At 36.6% G+C, this 17,070-nt stretch overlaps 1 protein-coding gene across 5 annotated transcripts in view; it reads right to left on the bottom strand.

Moving 5' to 3' along the window:
• Positions 1 to 17,070, bottom strand: part of IFT80 (intraflagellar transport 80) — a 54,832-nt gene that overhangs the window by 18,579 nt on the left and 19,183 nt on the right. For all 5 annotated transcript variants that reach the window (XM_086754714.1, XM_086754715.1, XM_086754713.1 and 2 more), the window contains 4 exons: positions 13,528 to 13,637; positions 12,892 to 12,981; positions 11,728 to 11,865; positions 2,195 to 2,374 (listed from right to left, as the gene is read on the bottom strand). In XM_086754714.1, coding sequence (XP_086610840.1) covers positions 2,195 to 2,374; positions 11,728 to 11,865; positions 12,892 to 12,981; positions 13,528 to 13,637 — 518 coding nt within the window. The remainder of the gene's footprint in view (positions 1 to 2,194; positions 2,375 to 11,727; positions 11,866 to 12,891; positions 12,982 to 13,527; positions 13,638 to 17,070) is intronic.

The following is a 17,070-nucleotide window of genomic DNA, read 5'->3' as shown; positions in this document are numbered from 1 at the left end:
CTGAATAAACAGTGAATAATTACCGAGGAGCTGGATGGAATTCCTTAAAAGAAAGGAGTAATTAATGCGTACTTGGAATACGCAAGGTTGAGAAAATTACCTGGTAGCAAAGGTGTCCAAAAGTTCCCATTTTAATACTCAGTGTTCAGTTTAAAATGTAATACTCATCTCAGCAATCTCATCATAATACCATCAAAACAATTCAGCAATATCCAAGATTTGGATAAAGATGTGTTATCTAGATGTTGAATAGCTCCAGCATATATTTTAAGCCTACTACACTCTGAAGTAAGAAAAATTGACGAGATGGCCTTGGTGAGCAGGCTGTGCCTTTGCCAATTCTGTGAAAATTTGCTCAAATGACAATGTTTCAAGAAAATCACAGTTTGCCTGTAATCAACACTTATTTTTGAGCTCAAAGATTTTAGACAGCTAAAATCTAAGAAGATATTTTATGATGGGGGGGTGGTTGTTTGGTTTTGTTTCTTTGGGTTTTTTTTTTGTGGTTTTTAAAGATGCCATCATTCTGAGGGTGGTACTCTCTCTCTGATTTTCTCCATTATGAAACCAACTGCAAAACAAGGACTGAACTCAATTATTATTAAAACCTAGAAACCATTTCCAAAGACATATCAATTGCTATGTCTACCACAGTGATACATCCATAGTTAAGTCAGCTATTGTAGTACTCGGAAAAAAAAGAATGCATCTAGAACTTTTTTTTTGGTAGGCAATATTTTCCTACACAAATATATAGGAATAAAATAAAATCACAATAAAATAAAAAAATAAAAAAATCAGTCCTGAATCGGGGTTAGCTCTGCTTCCTCAGTTGTTTGCATATCCAAACGCCCTGGAGATTATTCACAGAGCCCATCTGTTACGAGTCGATGTCTGGGAATGAAAGAAGAAATATCAATTTTTACCTGCTAATTTGTCTTCTGTGTTCCCAGACACTGACTCATGGTATCCCACCCACCAGACCAAATCGTAAGACAGCATTTCTGTTGTTACAACTTTTCCCAATTACATATTCAACATTAGGAATCAAGACCAAAAAAACATTTAAGGGCCTAATTAGGAATTTAGGATCTTGACTTTGAAATTGAAAATACTAGCCCAGTGTCGAATACCAAATGTGTAATTTGGAAAATTTGTAGGAATGGAAATCTTATATTATCCCGGTGTTCGGAGTGTGAACGTTGTGAGTCAGTGTCTGGGAACACAGAGGACAATTTAGAAGGTAAAAATTCATATTTTTGTATTAATTCCCAGATATTTGGTAACCTAAACGTGGATTCAGGCCAAGATTTTTTCAGAAGACAGATCCTAAACTTAAGCTCCAGAAACCACATGCAGGGGCCTGTTTCATTTCCAGCGGTGCTGAGACTTGGCAGCTCCCGCTGAGGTCAATGCCTGTTGCTCAGTACTCAGCTGGAAGCACCACGCAGGTACCCGATACACGACAAATTCCTGTAGCTTTGGAAGATCTGAATCTAGGCTGTAAGACAAGACGGTGCAGAAAAGCAAATTACAACTCTTTACAGCCAGCAACCAAATTTATCTGGAAATGCCCTAACAGAGCAATATTTATCACAGCTTCATTAACAACAGGGATACAGTAAACCTTACTAAAGCGTTAGTTATTACAAACTGCATTAGTGCCTCCAACGACTCATGAACGCACATAAGGTAAAGAAAGCTCCTCTAGATTATCTACGCTTAATTACGCAGCTTCATCTTTGCTGAGTTACTGTAATACTATTCTAAATGACGCTTTGGTTTTGGCCAATCTATTTGTATTGTTTTCTGCATAAACATTTTCATTACACTTGAAATTATCCTTCTCTTGTAAATGGCCTCCCACAGCTATTTTCACATGCTCTTCAAATGAGCTTTGCATTTTTCCGGAGGATAGAGTACTTCTGAGTTCTGTAATTCTGGTGGCATGGTTCGGTTTACACGGATCTGATCTTCTGTACAACTGATAGTTATTCACCCCATCTGCTAACTCTGGCCATTTTATTACCTTAAATGTTTTCAGTCATACATATACAGGGGAAAAAAAAAAAAAAAAAAAAAAAAAAAAAAAAAAAAAAGGATAATGGTTTGCCAAGGATGAAAAATTCCCATTTTGTAATTACGAAAAGAAAGCTAGTAATCAGAATGCACAGCTCTGAACTGTGATGATTACCTCCATGGTTCTCCTCTTAATTAATGTTATTTCAAAGTTCTTCCACTCCCAGCGTTGCTCCACGACATGGGCAAAAATGACATGTCCATTTCCACACGCTCCAGCCAGCTGAGTGCCATCAATAGACCAGGCAATGTTAAATATGCTTCCAGTGTTTGGCTTCTCTAAAGCATAAGACCACTTGCAGAAAAAGAGAAAAGAATTCTTAATTTATTTCTTTTTTACGTTTTTGAAATTATTTATTGTAATAAACAGATTTGCACAGTTATCGTTTTTAAGAAACATCAATGAACTAACTTTTTATTACAGCTTGAATACGCAAACCAAAGAGATTAGATGTCTTAAGTCAGATTCTTGAAAATCAGGTATACAAAAAGGAAAACCATCAGGTACGGCAGAAATTACAAACGTCACAACGGCTGAAGTACATTAGGTAAAAGTTATCAAGTCACCATACATTTAAAGTGTACGTAGTCATCCATAAATCTAGGCAATCACTACATAAAAATTAAGTGAAAGTACTTAAAAACAATGACATTGGTCACACGGGTGCAACAGCCTATGGTCTTAAGCGCGATGCATTCAGTTCATGCTGCAGTGACAGATCCTGAATACAGGAACGGCGAGGTCTGGCCAAAACCAGCCAGTATAAAGAAGGCACTCCTAGATATACTACATAGAGAATCGCAAAGCTCTTGCGTTGCTTCTCTCCGTGCTTCCAGCATAAGAGAGACTGGTGGATTAAGGAAAGCGCTGAAAGCAAAGCCTGGATACTGTTCTCCTCCTAATACACAAAAGCAACTTGATACCTTGCCTACCTTTTCCTCTAGACTCTGTTGTTACTCTACAGGGGAAGGACGTATTAAACATTTCCAGTTGCTATGCTTGCAATAACAACAAAAAATTGAAACATCACCGCAACCAAAGCAGTGACATCTGGCCCAGCTTTGGAGAGAACCAGAAACAATAGCTCCGTGCGCTGCGTTTGTTTAACGCTAATTAAGAGGTGCTCACAGAGGAGTATCACAGTAATGTCGTGGAGGTGCAGGTCAAGTAACTAATATTTCAGAGCCTTATTATCAAAATAAATAGTGTATCTGCTTTCGAATGAAGCTAGAAATTCAAATAGTAGGCAAAATGGCATCTGTGGGCTGGCTGCTAAAAGATGCTTTTAATAAAAAAAATTAATTTATACCCTCCAGCAACAGGGTGTAAGCGGCATTTCACATCCTCGTTCCTTGCCTGCCTCTGCGCAGGGTGCAGCGCCCCTCATCCTGCCCACGCAGCTCCACGGAATTGCCTGTGCCAGCGCAATGGGGATGCACAGGCAGAGCACGCGCTCAGATGAAGCAGCAGATGACTTCCGAGTCTCTGATACCCCCCCAAATTTTCATTCTCTCTGTTAGCATTGCGAAGAATAAAATTATAAATCCCCCTAGCACAAAGAACAAGGAAGAGTTATTAAAACTAGCATTGTTTTTTTTCCTTCTGATCCATAGCATGAAAGTAGTTACGAGAGATCCTTACATTTAGTACTAAACATTGATTTTGTTCCTTTTCAATATTTAAATTTATTCCAATGAAGAACTTTACTCTTAAATTCCCCCAGCCTTACGTACAAATCTCCTCTTACATTCTTATCAAAAACTAGAAGAATTTTCAGACCAAGACACTTGTTCTCTCTCTCATCTCAGAAATACAGTTCATACAAATCATCCTGAATCTCTGAACAAGCGTTTCCCTGAGAGGGGATGACAAAAAGTGAAATAACCTTTTTACGGACTTTTAGGAAGACATTAAACCAGGTTTTAAAATGAGAAGCGAATCTCAACGATAGCCTCTTCAGAAGGGTGTAACAGAATGCTTTAAAAATCATTTAGCAATTGAAGAACTACCCGAATATTCCAATGCATTTGAAATCTCAAGAATCAAATCAGTAAGAAAAAACCATGTGATTGAAGTTAAATGTAGACACAGGTTTCACATGACTTTTGGATACATGATACTATACCAAAGAGGAGACAGTTGGAAGAAAATACTCACCTAATGTCTCTAACACATTTCATATTCTGATTTCTTTTGCAGTACACAATAAACCCCAAGAAATACGAAGTCTTTCACACAAAGTCTTCATATGATTTATAAGAAATGAAATCACAAGAAGTACAGTAAAATAAAGGTGTCAGACTTACACATTCAACAGCAAGGAAACACAATGGGATGAAATTCAACCTCCCAGTTGTGCGAGCGGTTTGCAGAATACCGTGTAAGATGACCTACTGAGTTAAAGCTCTTTTACTGCCTACGCGCGTAAGGGTGAGCGAAAGACAATGTCGGCACTGACTGAATTCCCAATTTCAGGCACTCAATTTTAAGGCTTCGGCTTCCATACCTCTTGGCTTATAGACACGCCATTCACTGCCTATACGATCTGCAGTTGGGGAAAGTAATTGCAATTTTTGGAGGAAAGTCCATAACCTACTCTTCCGTCTCAACGGGATGAATTCTGTATGAAACACTCTACAGTAATTAAGAGCATAATATTTAACTCAGGCTGACATCCTTATACGGCAAACGAGTAAGCTCTTGAGGTTGTAGGACAAATGACTGTAACAAGCCCACTCAGAGAACGCTCTCCGTGTCCTACGTCTGAGACACATTTTTCACAGCTGGCCAGATGTGATCTGAGAACAGTTTGAAGAAGTACTATTTCAAAACTGCATATTGGGATCCTCCCAAACAGACAAGGCTGCTTCAAGGTCATTTCCCTTAGATCAAGAATCTACTCATCAGTCAGAATGAATAAGAAAGGGGCATCAAGCCATCAACCAAGAACCAGTTTAAGGAGCTTTAAGAATGTGGCTTTGGTGCTACTTTTTTTTTATGCACAGCAGATACGTTGCACCTCTGAGAGGATACATTTTCAAAATTGCTTTTTTTTTTTTTGAACCAGGATTTTTTTTGCAGGTAGCTGAAATAGTCAGTAAAGTATTTCCAGACTACAACCCAATTAAAAAAAAAATACATAAAGCAATTACAAAGTTTTATTTTCCAGTTATTTTTGAAAGCTCTCAGTATAATTCAGACCACTCCAATGATTCATACTCCCTGCAGATGTCTGGTACATTGATCATGTACACAGAACATTATAATAAAAATCATTTAGCTTTCCATTTATAAGATAGGAACGATTTTTAAAAAGTGAAATGGCTGTTACGTATTTCCTAGATACAACGAGTTAAAAAAAAAAGGTATGAATATGACTATATGAATGACCGTATGAACATTGTTTTAACATCAGCTGCAGTATTTTACTTCGGTATTACTGTTTGGCTCGTACTTCTCCTGTGTCATAATTCATTTTTCATTGAATTCAACAAACTGAAGAAAGTTATAAAAGTTTCATTATACTGAATAAATACATAAAAGCAATAACTTAAGTTTCCCCTTTCTGATTGCACAATGTAGTAAAAAAAGATGAAGTACTAGAGTCACTGAATAATACTGTCTGACTGCCATAAACGGAAACTGTGTAGGCTCTGGAGATGTCGGTGAAATGATTTCAAGGAGCGGATTCAGGGAACTCTGTGTCCCAGGAACAAGGATAGTCTTTCACATGTATAATATTGATGCTCCAGACTCAATAGGAAGGATCTAGTTAGTTATTATTTCTGGATTGAATGCAATAAATTAAGAATGATTATGCACATAATACCACAGCATAAATGTTTTGAAAAAAACACAGTGAAGAAAGAGTATTTTCTTAAACTGTAAATGGTAAGGGCAATGCTGATGCCAGCTGCGCAGGGGACACTTGGCTGTTCTGGCTGGGCTCGCTCTCAGCTCTGTCTACCAGTATGGGGAGTTTTTAACGGGGAATGCTGACATCAGCTGAACTGAAGCTGATACTGCTGAACCTCCCCACGACGTCAGAATCTACACAGGACACCTAATCCACTGACTTCAGCAACAGCCTTTGCCCATTATTTTGCCTTTGTTCATGAAAAGAAAACGTGCAGTCTCCCCTACAATCCACTCCGGGAATCAGAGCACAGAACGGACTAAGAGCAAATGCTTGATATAAACCAAGCCCAGCGCGCTAGAACCAGCCTCCAATCCAAGTTTGATACTTAAAGGAAGTTTCAGGTCCTAATAATTGAGAACTTCTATTTATTACTTTTTTTTTTTTTTTAAGCCAAGGCTCGGTTCTCCTTGTGCCCCACAGGGCATTTCACATTAGTACAGAGGTAGCTGACATCTGAAAACACATTATGATCTGAATGTCCATTAAAAGCGGGCGATCAGCTCTCACTACCTCTGGGTGATGAACCAACACTTCAGTGCAAACTGGCCAGAAGCTTCTCATCAGAAAATGACTATTAATTTTCTGATGTAATGGAAGGCAAACTGGATCTTACAAGACTGGAAAAATCAATCATCCAAAGCAAATCCATACTTAGGTGCATTAGAAACACTTGAATATACACACATATATAGAATTAGCTCATGGAAAAAAAAAAAATATATATATGTGCCTCTATCAGCCCCTCTGACATTTTACTGAGTATAAAACATAATTATATTTCACAACATAAGACTTATTAGGCTTTCAATTCTTGCCACACAGGAATACACAAAAGATTCTACAAAACCAGTAAGTGGAGGTAAGAAAATCCAGTGCTACATGAGAATATAAGGCAACTTCCCAAAGAGGAGAAATTACCCTTGACACGACAGTGAAGTACAGAACCATGAAGGATTCCTGTTGCCGCCTTAAACATCTGTTGGACTTGACCCCGGTAATTAATGTGAATTATCAAGAACCATGCCATGACCTCCAGGTGAGGTATTACGCTGCGTATTAGAAGAATAAAGCCAGACAGAGGATATCTAGAATTCTCCTGAAATCCAACCACACTCTCACAATTATTAGGGGCAAGAACTAAAAATAGGATGAAAAACTGTCCCATATAAATTCTTAACCTTAGGAAATGAAATTGATGTAGTTCTTTAAATAGGTTAGTACTTCCATAGATGATCCACATGTTTTCATTTTCTTCCAGAATTTACATTAGCCAATTCTGATAAATTAAAATATGCCAACCTGGAAAGAATTAGTCAACAACGTAACTCTATGGGAAACCTATCTGTAATTTTTTTTTTCTTTTACCGAACTACAAAAAATTCAGGATCATGACTGTTAATAAAGGCAGATGAGATACAGACAGCGCAGGAAAAAAGCCTTAATTTTCTTACACTGCCAAATGCATATCTCCGTGAAACAAGACTAAAACTAAATGTGATGGGAACAAAGCTCATTGTAACTCTATAGAAAACAGATTTACTTGGGTTTCCATAGTGCTCTGGTTTAGGACAATTCACAACTACCAGAATTATATGAAAACTATCAGAAGAATATGAAAATATACGCACTGTACGCATTGACTTTCAAAATCTTGCTCTCTATTTTATATTTGTCTAATATCTAACGTTAATAGAAAGGATAAATTATGTTAATGTTACAGTGTCACACAATTTACTGTTCTGAATGAAAATCATGGCTTTAATGCTAAACACTTAAATTATTTCCAAAGCTTCTCTGTAGATACCTGCTACATGGCAGCTTTTAAATTCCTACATGCTATTTTTCCTCATTTGTTGATAGCTTAAAGAATAAGGAAAAAAGGACAAACACTGCCAAATATTTAACGTATGACCAACTCTGACATCACATTAATGTAATCAACTGTCATTAAGTTCAAGTCTGCATCTTTTTGAGCAAATGCTGAATAGAAACACGTTATCACGGAGCTCAATATTTTTTTTTAGCCGTAGCACCATACTCACCCTTGTTTTAAATGGAGCGGCGGGTGGGCAGTACTTGTTACACTTGCAGAATGCTTTCCTTTATTTTCTATAGCTATTAGGCAATATTCCCTAAATTTTATTAAGTTTTCGAAATGTTTTTAACATTTAAATAATGCAGACAATTGCTTTCATTACAAAGCACTTGTCAAACTTAGCGATGAGATCAAGATAGAAGTAAATCAAGTGGCAAGATTTAGCAGTCAAACAAACATCAATTTATTTATGAGAACAGACTGCAGATAAACATCACCAGAAAAAAATATCAACAACCAAAATCAAACTCATCAACGCCCATTAAGGGTAAATAAATCATTAATGGAAGAAAATCTAAAAGGCCTCCCCAAAATAAATGCATAAATACATTCTGTGTTATCAAAACATAAATTTGATGTCCATCTTTCTTAGCTTTTGTTGTTAATTCTGAAAGGATTAATTTGACCCTTGTGTTTCACTTCCAAGATCTTTATCAATTACCCTTCTACGCTCTCCAAGGCGCCGGGAAAGCAACCTGTCCTTGGAGCAGATGGGTATGGTCCATTTTTTAAGATACTCATGTGGGAGTGGAGTAGGGAAGGAGGAAATCAGTGAATTTTAGTCATTCTTACCATCTCTTACTGTGTAAATATTTTGACCTGATCAGTAATGTCAAGGGAAGCATGCAGAGCCACAGGAAATAGCTTACATAAATGAACTTTTTGAGCACTGCCCTCCATCCAAGTGATTAGATTCTGCAAAGCTGTGAACACTAGAAAGGCTGGAGTCTATCCATCAATACATCCAGCTTTACATTTCAATATATATACTTTAAAATTAACCGTAGCACTCTCTGCGGGGCTAACGATCACAGACACTAAAGCAGACAACGAATTTCAACATTAAATATATATTTTTTTGTATTCTATAGGATAGCCATAATAATTTATTTTAGATACACAATGCTATTGGAGCAAAAGTGATTTTCAAATGAAGAAACAAAACTTCTGAAAGTTACTATTATATTAGTAGTTTTCTTTTTTAACGTGAAGCTGCTAGAACAAAGTATTGAGGTAGAAAGAAAAGAACATACGCTAACAGAATTTAATTTAATTACATCCCCAAACTGAACACATATGCTAGAGAAGAGTTAATGATATATATATCGCCTGATGGCTCCCTGAGGAGCAATTTGCCAATACAGCTCCATTACATCAGACATAATAAAAATGTCTATGTTGACCAGTAAAAGCCAGGTCTGGTTCTCTTCAAACGCCATCACTCTGGTGGTATGTGAATCATTCTTCCTTTTCCCTCAATGCTAGCAAAGCTAGTTCTTTAGTAACTATTTACATTTAACGTCAGGAAAGAAACTTTTATGAAAAATCATAACTTTTGAGGACAATAAATTATCATTGCTAGCTGCTAAACAGATAAATGCGTCTGGCACTAGCTACTGTACATGTCTTTAAGAGCTGTGTAATAAACCAGGTAAAAAACCTCCTAATTTTATGAAAAAATAAACCTACTTGCATTAAAATTTCAAACAAAGTTCGCAAGCATGTTCAATATTAAATGCTGATTAAAAAATTACTGGTTTTCAGCTAGCAGAAGCTGGAACCATACTTTCAGTAAATTATATTTCATAATAAGTAGCAAGAAAAACAGTAAGGCCCTGATCCCCAGTAAGGCCCTGGGGATCAGAAACAAAAGCTATATGCTACAGAACAGCACACACGACAGCAGAAAGAAATCTAGTATTCTTCTTCCTTTTCTGCTGTACTAGTCTTCGCTACATTTAAGCACAAATCTACATTGAGTGCAAAATGCCATTTCAACTGTTGGCCTCACCCACACAACGGCATATTTGTTTCAGTTTACCACTTGCTGGTGCAGCTCAGTGATCCCAGTACTGGGAAAGGAGATGGAAAGTGGTTGTGGAAGAAGAGGGTATGGTTTGACGTGCTGTTTTGAGAAGAAAATACTAATGGCTAGTCTGATTATTTAAATGTTGCATCATGTAGTCCAACACAGATGTAATTATACTAATGCAAATTGGTTTTTTTACAAATATACCATATTTGACTTCATCAAGTGAAATATGGCGTAGGTATAGAAGCACATCTACAACAGCATATTTACGCAGGGAGACGGAAAGGCGACGGTCAAGGTAGATTACTGCTTTAATTACATTTTAAGTGGAGTTCAGTGGCATATTAAATGGAGAAAAATCTTGCTCTCCAGCTTGCCTGGGGACAAAAGCTTGGGTCCTGAAGCACCCTGCTAAGGAAAGCAGCAGGTACGCACATCGAGCTGGTAAAGACAAGGACACAATCTCGCCCTCAGCGTCTAACATCAACCAAACCAGAAGAACGCCAGAGAGGGGAAAAGATGTCCCCACTGGTGATGTAGCCACTTAACAACCATTTGAGGGTCCCATCCCCTACCAGACACGACACGAGGCATGACTGCACCATCTTTACAACTGTATGCATAGAGACAATTTATCCATTTTCTTCTGCAAAGAGAAACAGTGTCCAACCCTGAACAAAACAAAGGCAGATAAATCTAACACTAACATATATCTTCTCCTGAAAGAATAAATTCAACAACGAAAAACATTAAGTGATGGAAATTGCAATCTGCTCTCCAGCCTTATCCCAAAGGGACAGGAAATATCTTAATTTACTTCATTATCTTTTATAGGTACCTTTGTTACCTATATAAGTGGTACCCCAGTCTCTTGCACCAGTCCTTACCTCAGGCTCCAAATCTACTCACTACTTTACTTTTCTGAACTTTCTAGTGTGTTTGTAACACACAGGTAATAAAAATCTCCTTAACATAAAACCTTTAAAGTGTAGATATCAAAACAAAACAACTTTTTTCAAAATCAGAAAATTAACACTTTCCAAAAGAAAACTGCATGTAAGTACTTTTGTTCTCCTTCAAGATAACAATCATAAAATTTTACTTAGACAGATTAAGTAGCAGTAAGAATTTTTCAAAGAAAGCAAGAGGAAAAGGCACAGAAAATACAAGCAATCTCTACTTCAAATTTAACGTCAAATTTAACTTACTTCTGTCAGCAAAGATCACTGAAACCAGAATCAGCATGGAAAGCGAAATATGAAGAGTCAGAGCTCTTATCCCGCATGCCTCTCATCATACAATTTTTAAAGATTCCTCTTCACAAATGTAAAAATACTTGAAACATGTAGTCCATGTTCATGGGATGGAGAACCATGCTCTACTGAAGATGCCTGAAAACTCCACAGTAAATGTTTTTTTCCCAATCTGAGCAAAAAAAGCAACAACTACAACAAGGAAAGAGGTGGAGAGTGGGACAATAAAAGTCCCAAACGTGAGTCTGAACAAAAAGTTGCAGAACCACAGGAAATCCACAGAGACAATCAGGTCAATCTGTGCTCTGGCCTAACTTAGAACGTCCTGAAAGGCAAAATACTGTGCTTTGGGATGGATGAAATTTTTTAATATTTAGAAGTGCAGCTACACAGATCTAGAAGGCGATACCTTAGTTAGATGCACCCAGTAGAAAGGTGCTGGAAGTCATGACTAGTTTTTGCTAATAAAAACACCCACCTGCGCACACATATCCTCAGGAACATTTAATATATTATGAATAAATTTATACAATTCCAGATCTGCTATTTCTCAGAGTTGTTACTTACCCCAGTTTTATCGCACAGACGCAAAGTATGAAAAGACCCCACAGCAAACAATTCTCCATCCGCAGCCCAGGCAACAGACGTTATAGGATATTCGTGGGGCTGTGAGCTGTACAGTAGACGGCCATAACTGTCCCAAACCTTTAAAAAAATTAAATATTTATTGATACAAACACAGTTCCGGCACACCTATTCTAGAGCTATCATTTTCCCTCATGATCACAGAAGCTGCAGAAATATATAAAATCATACATATTATTACTTCAGTGCCTTTTTGTGCAACTAGAAAAAAATCACATATACTGTAGTTCACTTTTCATTAAAGGTTGTTCCTAATCAATATCGGTTTGCCTAATGCAATAGACTTCGCTTTGCTGCTATGGCAAATGGTACATGAATCTGTATAAAATATTTGGAACTAACGAGTTTTGTTTCCTGCGAATTCCTGCTAAGTTTGTAAAACAACCAGAAGGTTTATTCTATTTGCGCTCCTTTCCCAACAATGCAAGGCACCTCCGCAACTTGCCAGACCAAAGCGATTTTCTCACTGATTTCAATCAACAGAATACCAGGAAGCCAATTCACAGAGTGAAGTAATTTCATTTTAGCACTTGGATAATTTTTTTTTTTGTAATGTCTTAATTGTGTACATTTTTATCACAGCAATTATACATGTAGAGAATGATCTGAAACATATGATACAATTAAAAATAAGTTCCTGCTTAAAGGAAGAAACACAGCATGTGCTTTCCATTTTGGATACAGAATACTCTGACCAAAGAATTTCCTAAAGGATTCACTAATGCTCCTGTAATAGAAAATAGTAGTTTTATCTCCTCTAATTTTATACTGAAAAATATAGCTACATATACATCATAGCTTATACTATTTCAAGTAATCATTTCTATATTTCTACATATTTTCACTTTGGAGTTTGTTTCATTATTTTTATTCTGTCTTATTTTTTTTAAAGAAACATTTATAATTTTATGCTACTAGACAAAGAGAGATGTACTTAAAAATAACACAACTTAGAGTAACAAGGTTTTCTCAAAAACTTAAAGACTTGTCATGTAATTTTAAGCTTCCAAGTATTAGTAAGGTTAGAAAATGTCAGAATATCTTTTTGATCATTTAGTTTCTCCTAAAAAGTTAACCGGTACTCACCTTATATTTACAGTCTTCACCTGCAGAAAGAATAAGATCATTAACTGAGTTCCAATCAGTTTTTAAAATAAGTCCATCGTGAGCTTTCCACTGAAACGGAAAAAAATAAATTAAACGTAGAAGTTACCAGACTGCAGCATCTATTTTTAATACTGATCATTCATCATTTACTAGCACTCATACACTGCAATATAAAGCAGGGTTTCCAATGGTATAAATGCACAGCTGTTATCTCTTCTGCAGAAAAATAAATTAAATATAGTCTGAAGAAGGCAGAATGAAAGCATGTTCTAAATGATTGCTTCTGTATCTTTCTGCCCTTCTGTAACAAACGAAAAAGGAAAGGCTTCTGTATATTTTCAATTTTTCTTTGTTTACAAGAAGGGAAATGCTTAATTGCATGCCTGCAGAATATCCATAGCAGAAATTGTCAGTTTTTTTTTTTTTTTCAGTTTAGAGAAATGAACAATCTCCTTATTCTCAAAAAAAACCTAAAAAAGGTGAGGGGGAAGAAACGGGTAGTACGCATGTCACATGGAAAATTTTAGCACAAACATTTTACGTTTGGCAAAACTCTAAATAACTGAAAAAGTTTTCACATGGAAGTGTAAGACTATATTAACGTATTAATGATACCTGCAAAATTTTAGCATTTGGCTGAAGAGGTTTAATAACCAGCTGCTTCCCTGATGTATAGAGAACTTTTTCGGAATCAGGTCCCCACGCGACCGAGTACACTGGTGTTCCTGCAGACAGAAAGAGAGAAAGCAAGCATTCCTTGTGACTTATCTGACCAAATTATGCAGGAACTGCTATAGCCACTTCAAATTGGCTACATAAAATCATACATCAAAAATTCAGGAGTGGCAGAAGGCCAAACTAGGGGCAAGCGTTTGTCCTCCACACTTGTCTGACTGCACTTACGGCCACGTTTACTGGTTCACTTCATGTTTTGGACAGCCCCAGGAACAGCTGTAAGAGACAGAAGCAAGCCAGAAAGACAGCTCTGAAGACTTCAGCTCATGCTGCACACCCTTCCAACATTCCTCGAGGAAATAAAAATACATAGGGTGAAGTCCTGGCAAATTCACTTGAGTAAACCGTCAAACACGTACCACTTTCAGTGGGGCCACTCCAATTTTAACTCTGAACAAATCAGCTCTATGCAAAACAAATAATCCATTCATGGCTTGTTCAACACTATATCTGGGTTACCCAAAATGTTTTTTACTTTACTACTGCTATAGGTATCTCCTTTTCTCATATTCTACCTATCAATTATTTCAATGCACCACTTAACTTCTAAGACCTACTGATTTTATTGCAAGGTCTGTCCTAGCAAACTCCAACTATTTATCACTTGCTTCTTCATTTAATGCTCTCTCTAAAAGAATTAAAATCTCTGGAAGAATTAAAATAATCAAATTTCTTCTTCTATTATAAGATTTGTTCTTCAGTTAAATCATCCTTATAACTAGACAGTTTTGTTTCTTCAGCTTCACTGAACCTCACAATTGTATATACTCACAATTGTTTTTCTTTCCCCACTCTTAAAATGAAAATAAAAATCTCATCAATTTATTCCAAGATACAGTTGAGCAAAATCAGATGACATTGGCCTTTTCAGCTTTGGGTCACCTTTCATCTTTAAGGTGCTTCTCTCACACCTTGACGTACTGATCCCCCAGCTCACGGTTAACCAGGGCGCTGCAAAGATTTGTGTTGCCCTTTCCATTTGTACAATGACCTTCATGGTCAATTTACTTTTGCAGTCTATCTGCACCATGGCATCTTTCATTCAGTATTAAAACGCAAACTCTTCCCATCTGATCAGTCCACAAAGTCAGCCTTCAATGCCCAGCTGTCAAATCTTCAGATCCTCTCTCTTGCTGTTTGGTTTGTAGACACTTCCTACAAACACCTACAAAACCATTTCATGCTTATCTCAAAATCCTCAAAAACTTGTTTACGAGAATACCTATAATATGGTTAAATCCAAGGCTGAGATCACTGACTACGATGCTGACCAACACCTCATTTAAAACCAAGAAATATTTGTATCAAAGCAAGCTCAGCGAGTGGGGTAGATGGTCAACCATGCCACCAGCTATCATTTTCATAGTGCGTTTTTAATATTGCATCTTCCTCAAACCTCATTATCTATTTAGCATGCTATTAATTTGTAAAACTTTTTATAAAAAAAAGTAGGAGCAGATTTTATGTATTAAACTGTCTGAACAGTTTCACACAACTCCAGAAAACGAACTGTAATAGCTGCATTTTATATTTACTTAATCTTTTGTACTCTGATGCAATTTTATTCACAATTATCACTTAAGAGATACAGAAAATCAACACGACAGCAGTCATCCTAATACTACCAGCAGACATCAGAAAATAGCTCTTTTCACCTACAATGGTAAGACTGAACACAAACGTGGGTAAAAAAAAAAGCTTTGTATTGCACCTAAATTATTCTTTGTAAGATATTTAGGCTCCGTAATTAAGCCTCTAACAAAATGCATATTTTTGGTTTGTTGCACAAATAAAAACCCATAAAAATTACAAAGCAAATGACAACAAATAAAACTACAAAGAGTGGTTCATAGACTTAACAGATTTTTCCCAATTCACTGAAAACATTTGTTTTGCAGATTAAAAACTCCAGAATGATATATCTAGAGTAAAGCTGATTGTTCAGTTTTACAACCATGTTATGTTGCAGTTTTCAAATAACCTCTTTTGAAAATAGAAGAAAGTAAAAAAGTCACATGGAAAAAGCATCCAGAAAAAAAAAAAAAAATCAGACTTGCCAACTATGCAAATATTTTCCACAGCACTTGACAGGATAAGTCTCCTCTGAAGAAGAAAAATCAAAGTATTACTCTGCTTGATTCCTTGCAAATAAAACTAAGGAAGTTCAGTAAAGAGCGTGTCCAAACATTTATTTCCCTCACAGCCCTGTAGCAATGGACAGCAAGTTTCAGCACGGCCTCAACATTACAAGGCAGCGCATATAAAACTGCACGGAGGGAGACTATAACATGTCCTTGTCAGACCATTCTTTTGAGTTTTTGTAAAGCTTGCGTCCGTATCTTCTGAAATCAGAAAGAGAAGGCTTATTTCAGGCATTTGGTTTTCTCCTAAGCTAGGTGATGCACCTCGGGTACTCCGAGATCCCCATGTGGAGCTTACAGATAAAACACAGGACCGGAACGAGATCCATCTCCTTCTGGAACGCACTCGGAAGTTGGGCAGAACATTTGCTCCTCAAATGGCACGATTACGTTAAGACCACTGAATTATACCCCCAAAGTTCTGTTTGAGAAATAAGAAACCTGAGAAAGAGCAATTGTTACAACCTAAACGGTGGTATTTGACAATTCCTTAATTTTAGAAGAGGAAAATGGAGAGAAATTCTCCTAAATGCTCAGCGACATGCATATCTTAGGGAGTCATGCATATTTCAGCTGATAACCAAATATTAAATTGATCAAACGAATTAAAATTGAGCAAATAAAACATTTTTTGTACATCTGTCATTTATGGCAATATAAAACCCCCAAAGGCTTAAGAAATGCTCTTACGGGGTAAAATTTTTTAAGACATTTTTGGCATATTAAGTCCCATTTCAAGAAATGACTCAGAAATATCTTTTTATGGGAATACTTTGATGAGATTTAGATATTTAAGTGACTGGACCGCTATATCAACTGTCCTAACACCATCTAATATCTTATCACTTAAGTCTTCAAATTTTCTCTCCGAACAAAGAACCGATCCTATTCCAACCACATCAATTCAGCACACTCAACTTGATTTGAGCTTCCAAATGTTCAAACTCTAAACTGAGACCTCGTGTTTTTTTCATGTTACTTAGAAATACAGAATGATGGCTTTTTTTTTTTTTTAACTCATCAACCATTAGAGGAGGCAACTCATAGAAACATACAACATATATTAAGTAAATCTGGCACTAACTATTTTCCTACTGGCAGCAATTTATGTTGAAAATGACACAAATTCTGTCACCAGCTGTACAGAAATTCTAAATAAACTAATTTTTGTCCCACTCTAATGCTGATTTAACAATCAGAAGACTTTTATATTTAAACCAAATGTTTAACTTTTTATGATGGCTGACTACTTAACCACAATTTCCAGGGCTTAACAGCAGGA

The sequence above is a fragment of the Chlamydotis macqueenii genome, chromosome 9 (assembly GCF_036417535.1).
Source record: "Chlamydotis macqueenii isolate bChlMac1 chromosome 9, bChlMac1.mat, whole genome shotgun sequence".
NCBI lineage: Eukaryota > Metazoa > Chordata > Aves > Otidiformes > Otididae > Chlamydotis > Chlamydotis macqueenii.
The sequence above is the reverse complement of the archived record's forward strand: the minus strand, read 5'-3'. Positions and strand labels throughout refer to the sequence as shown.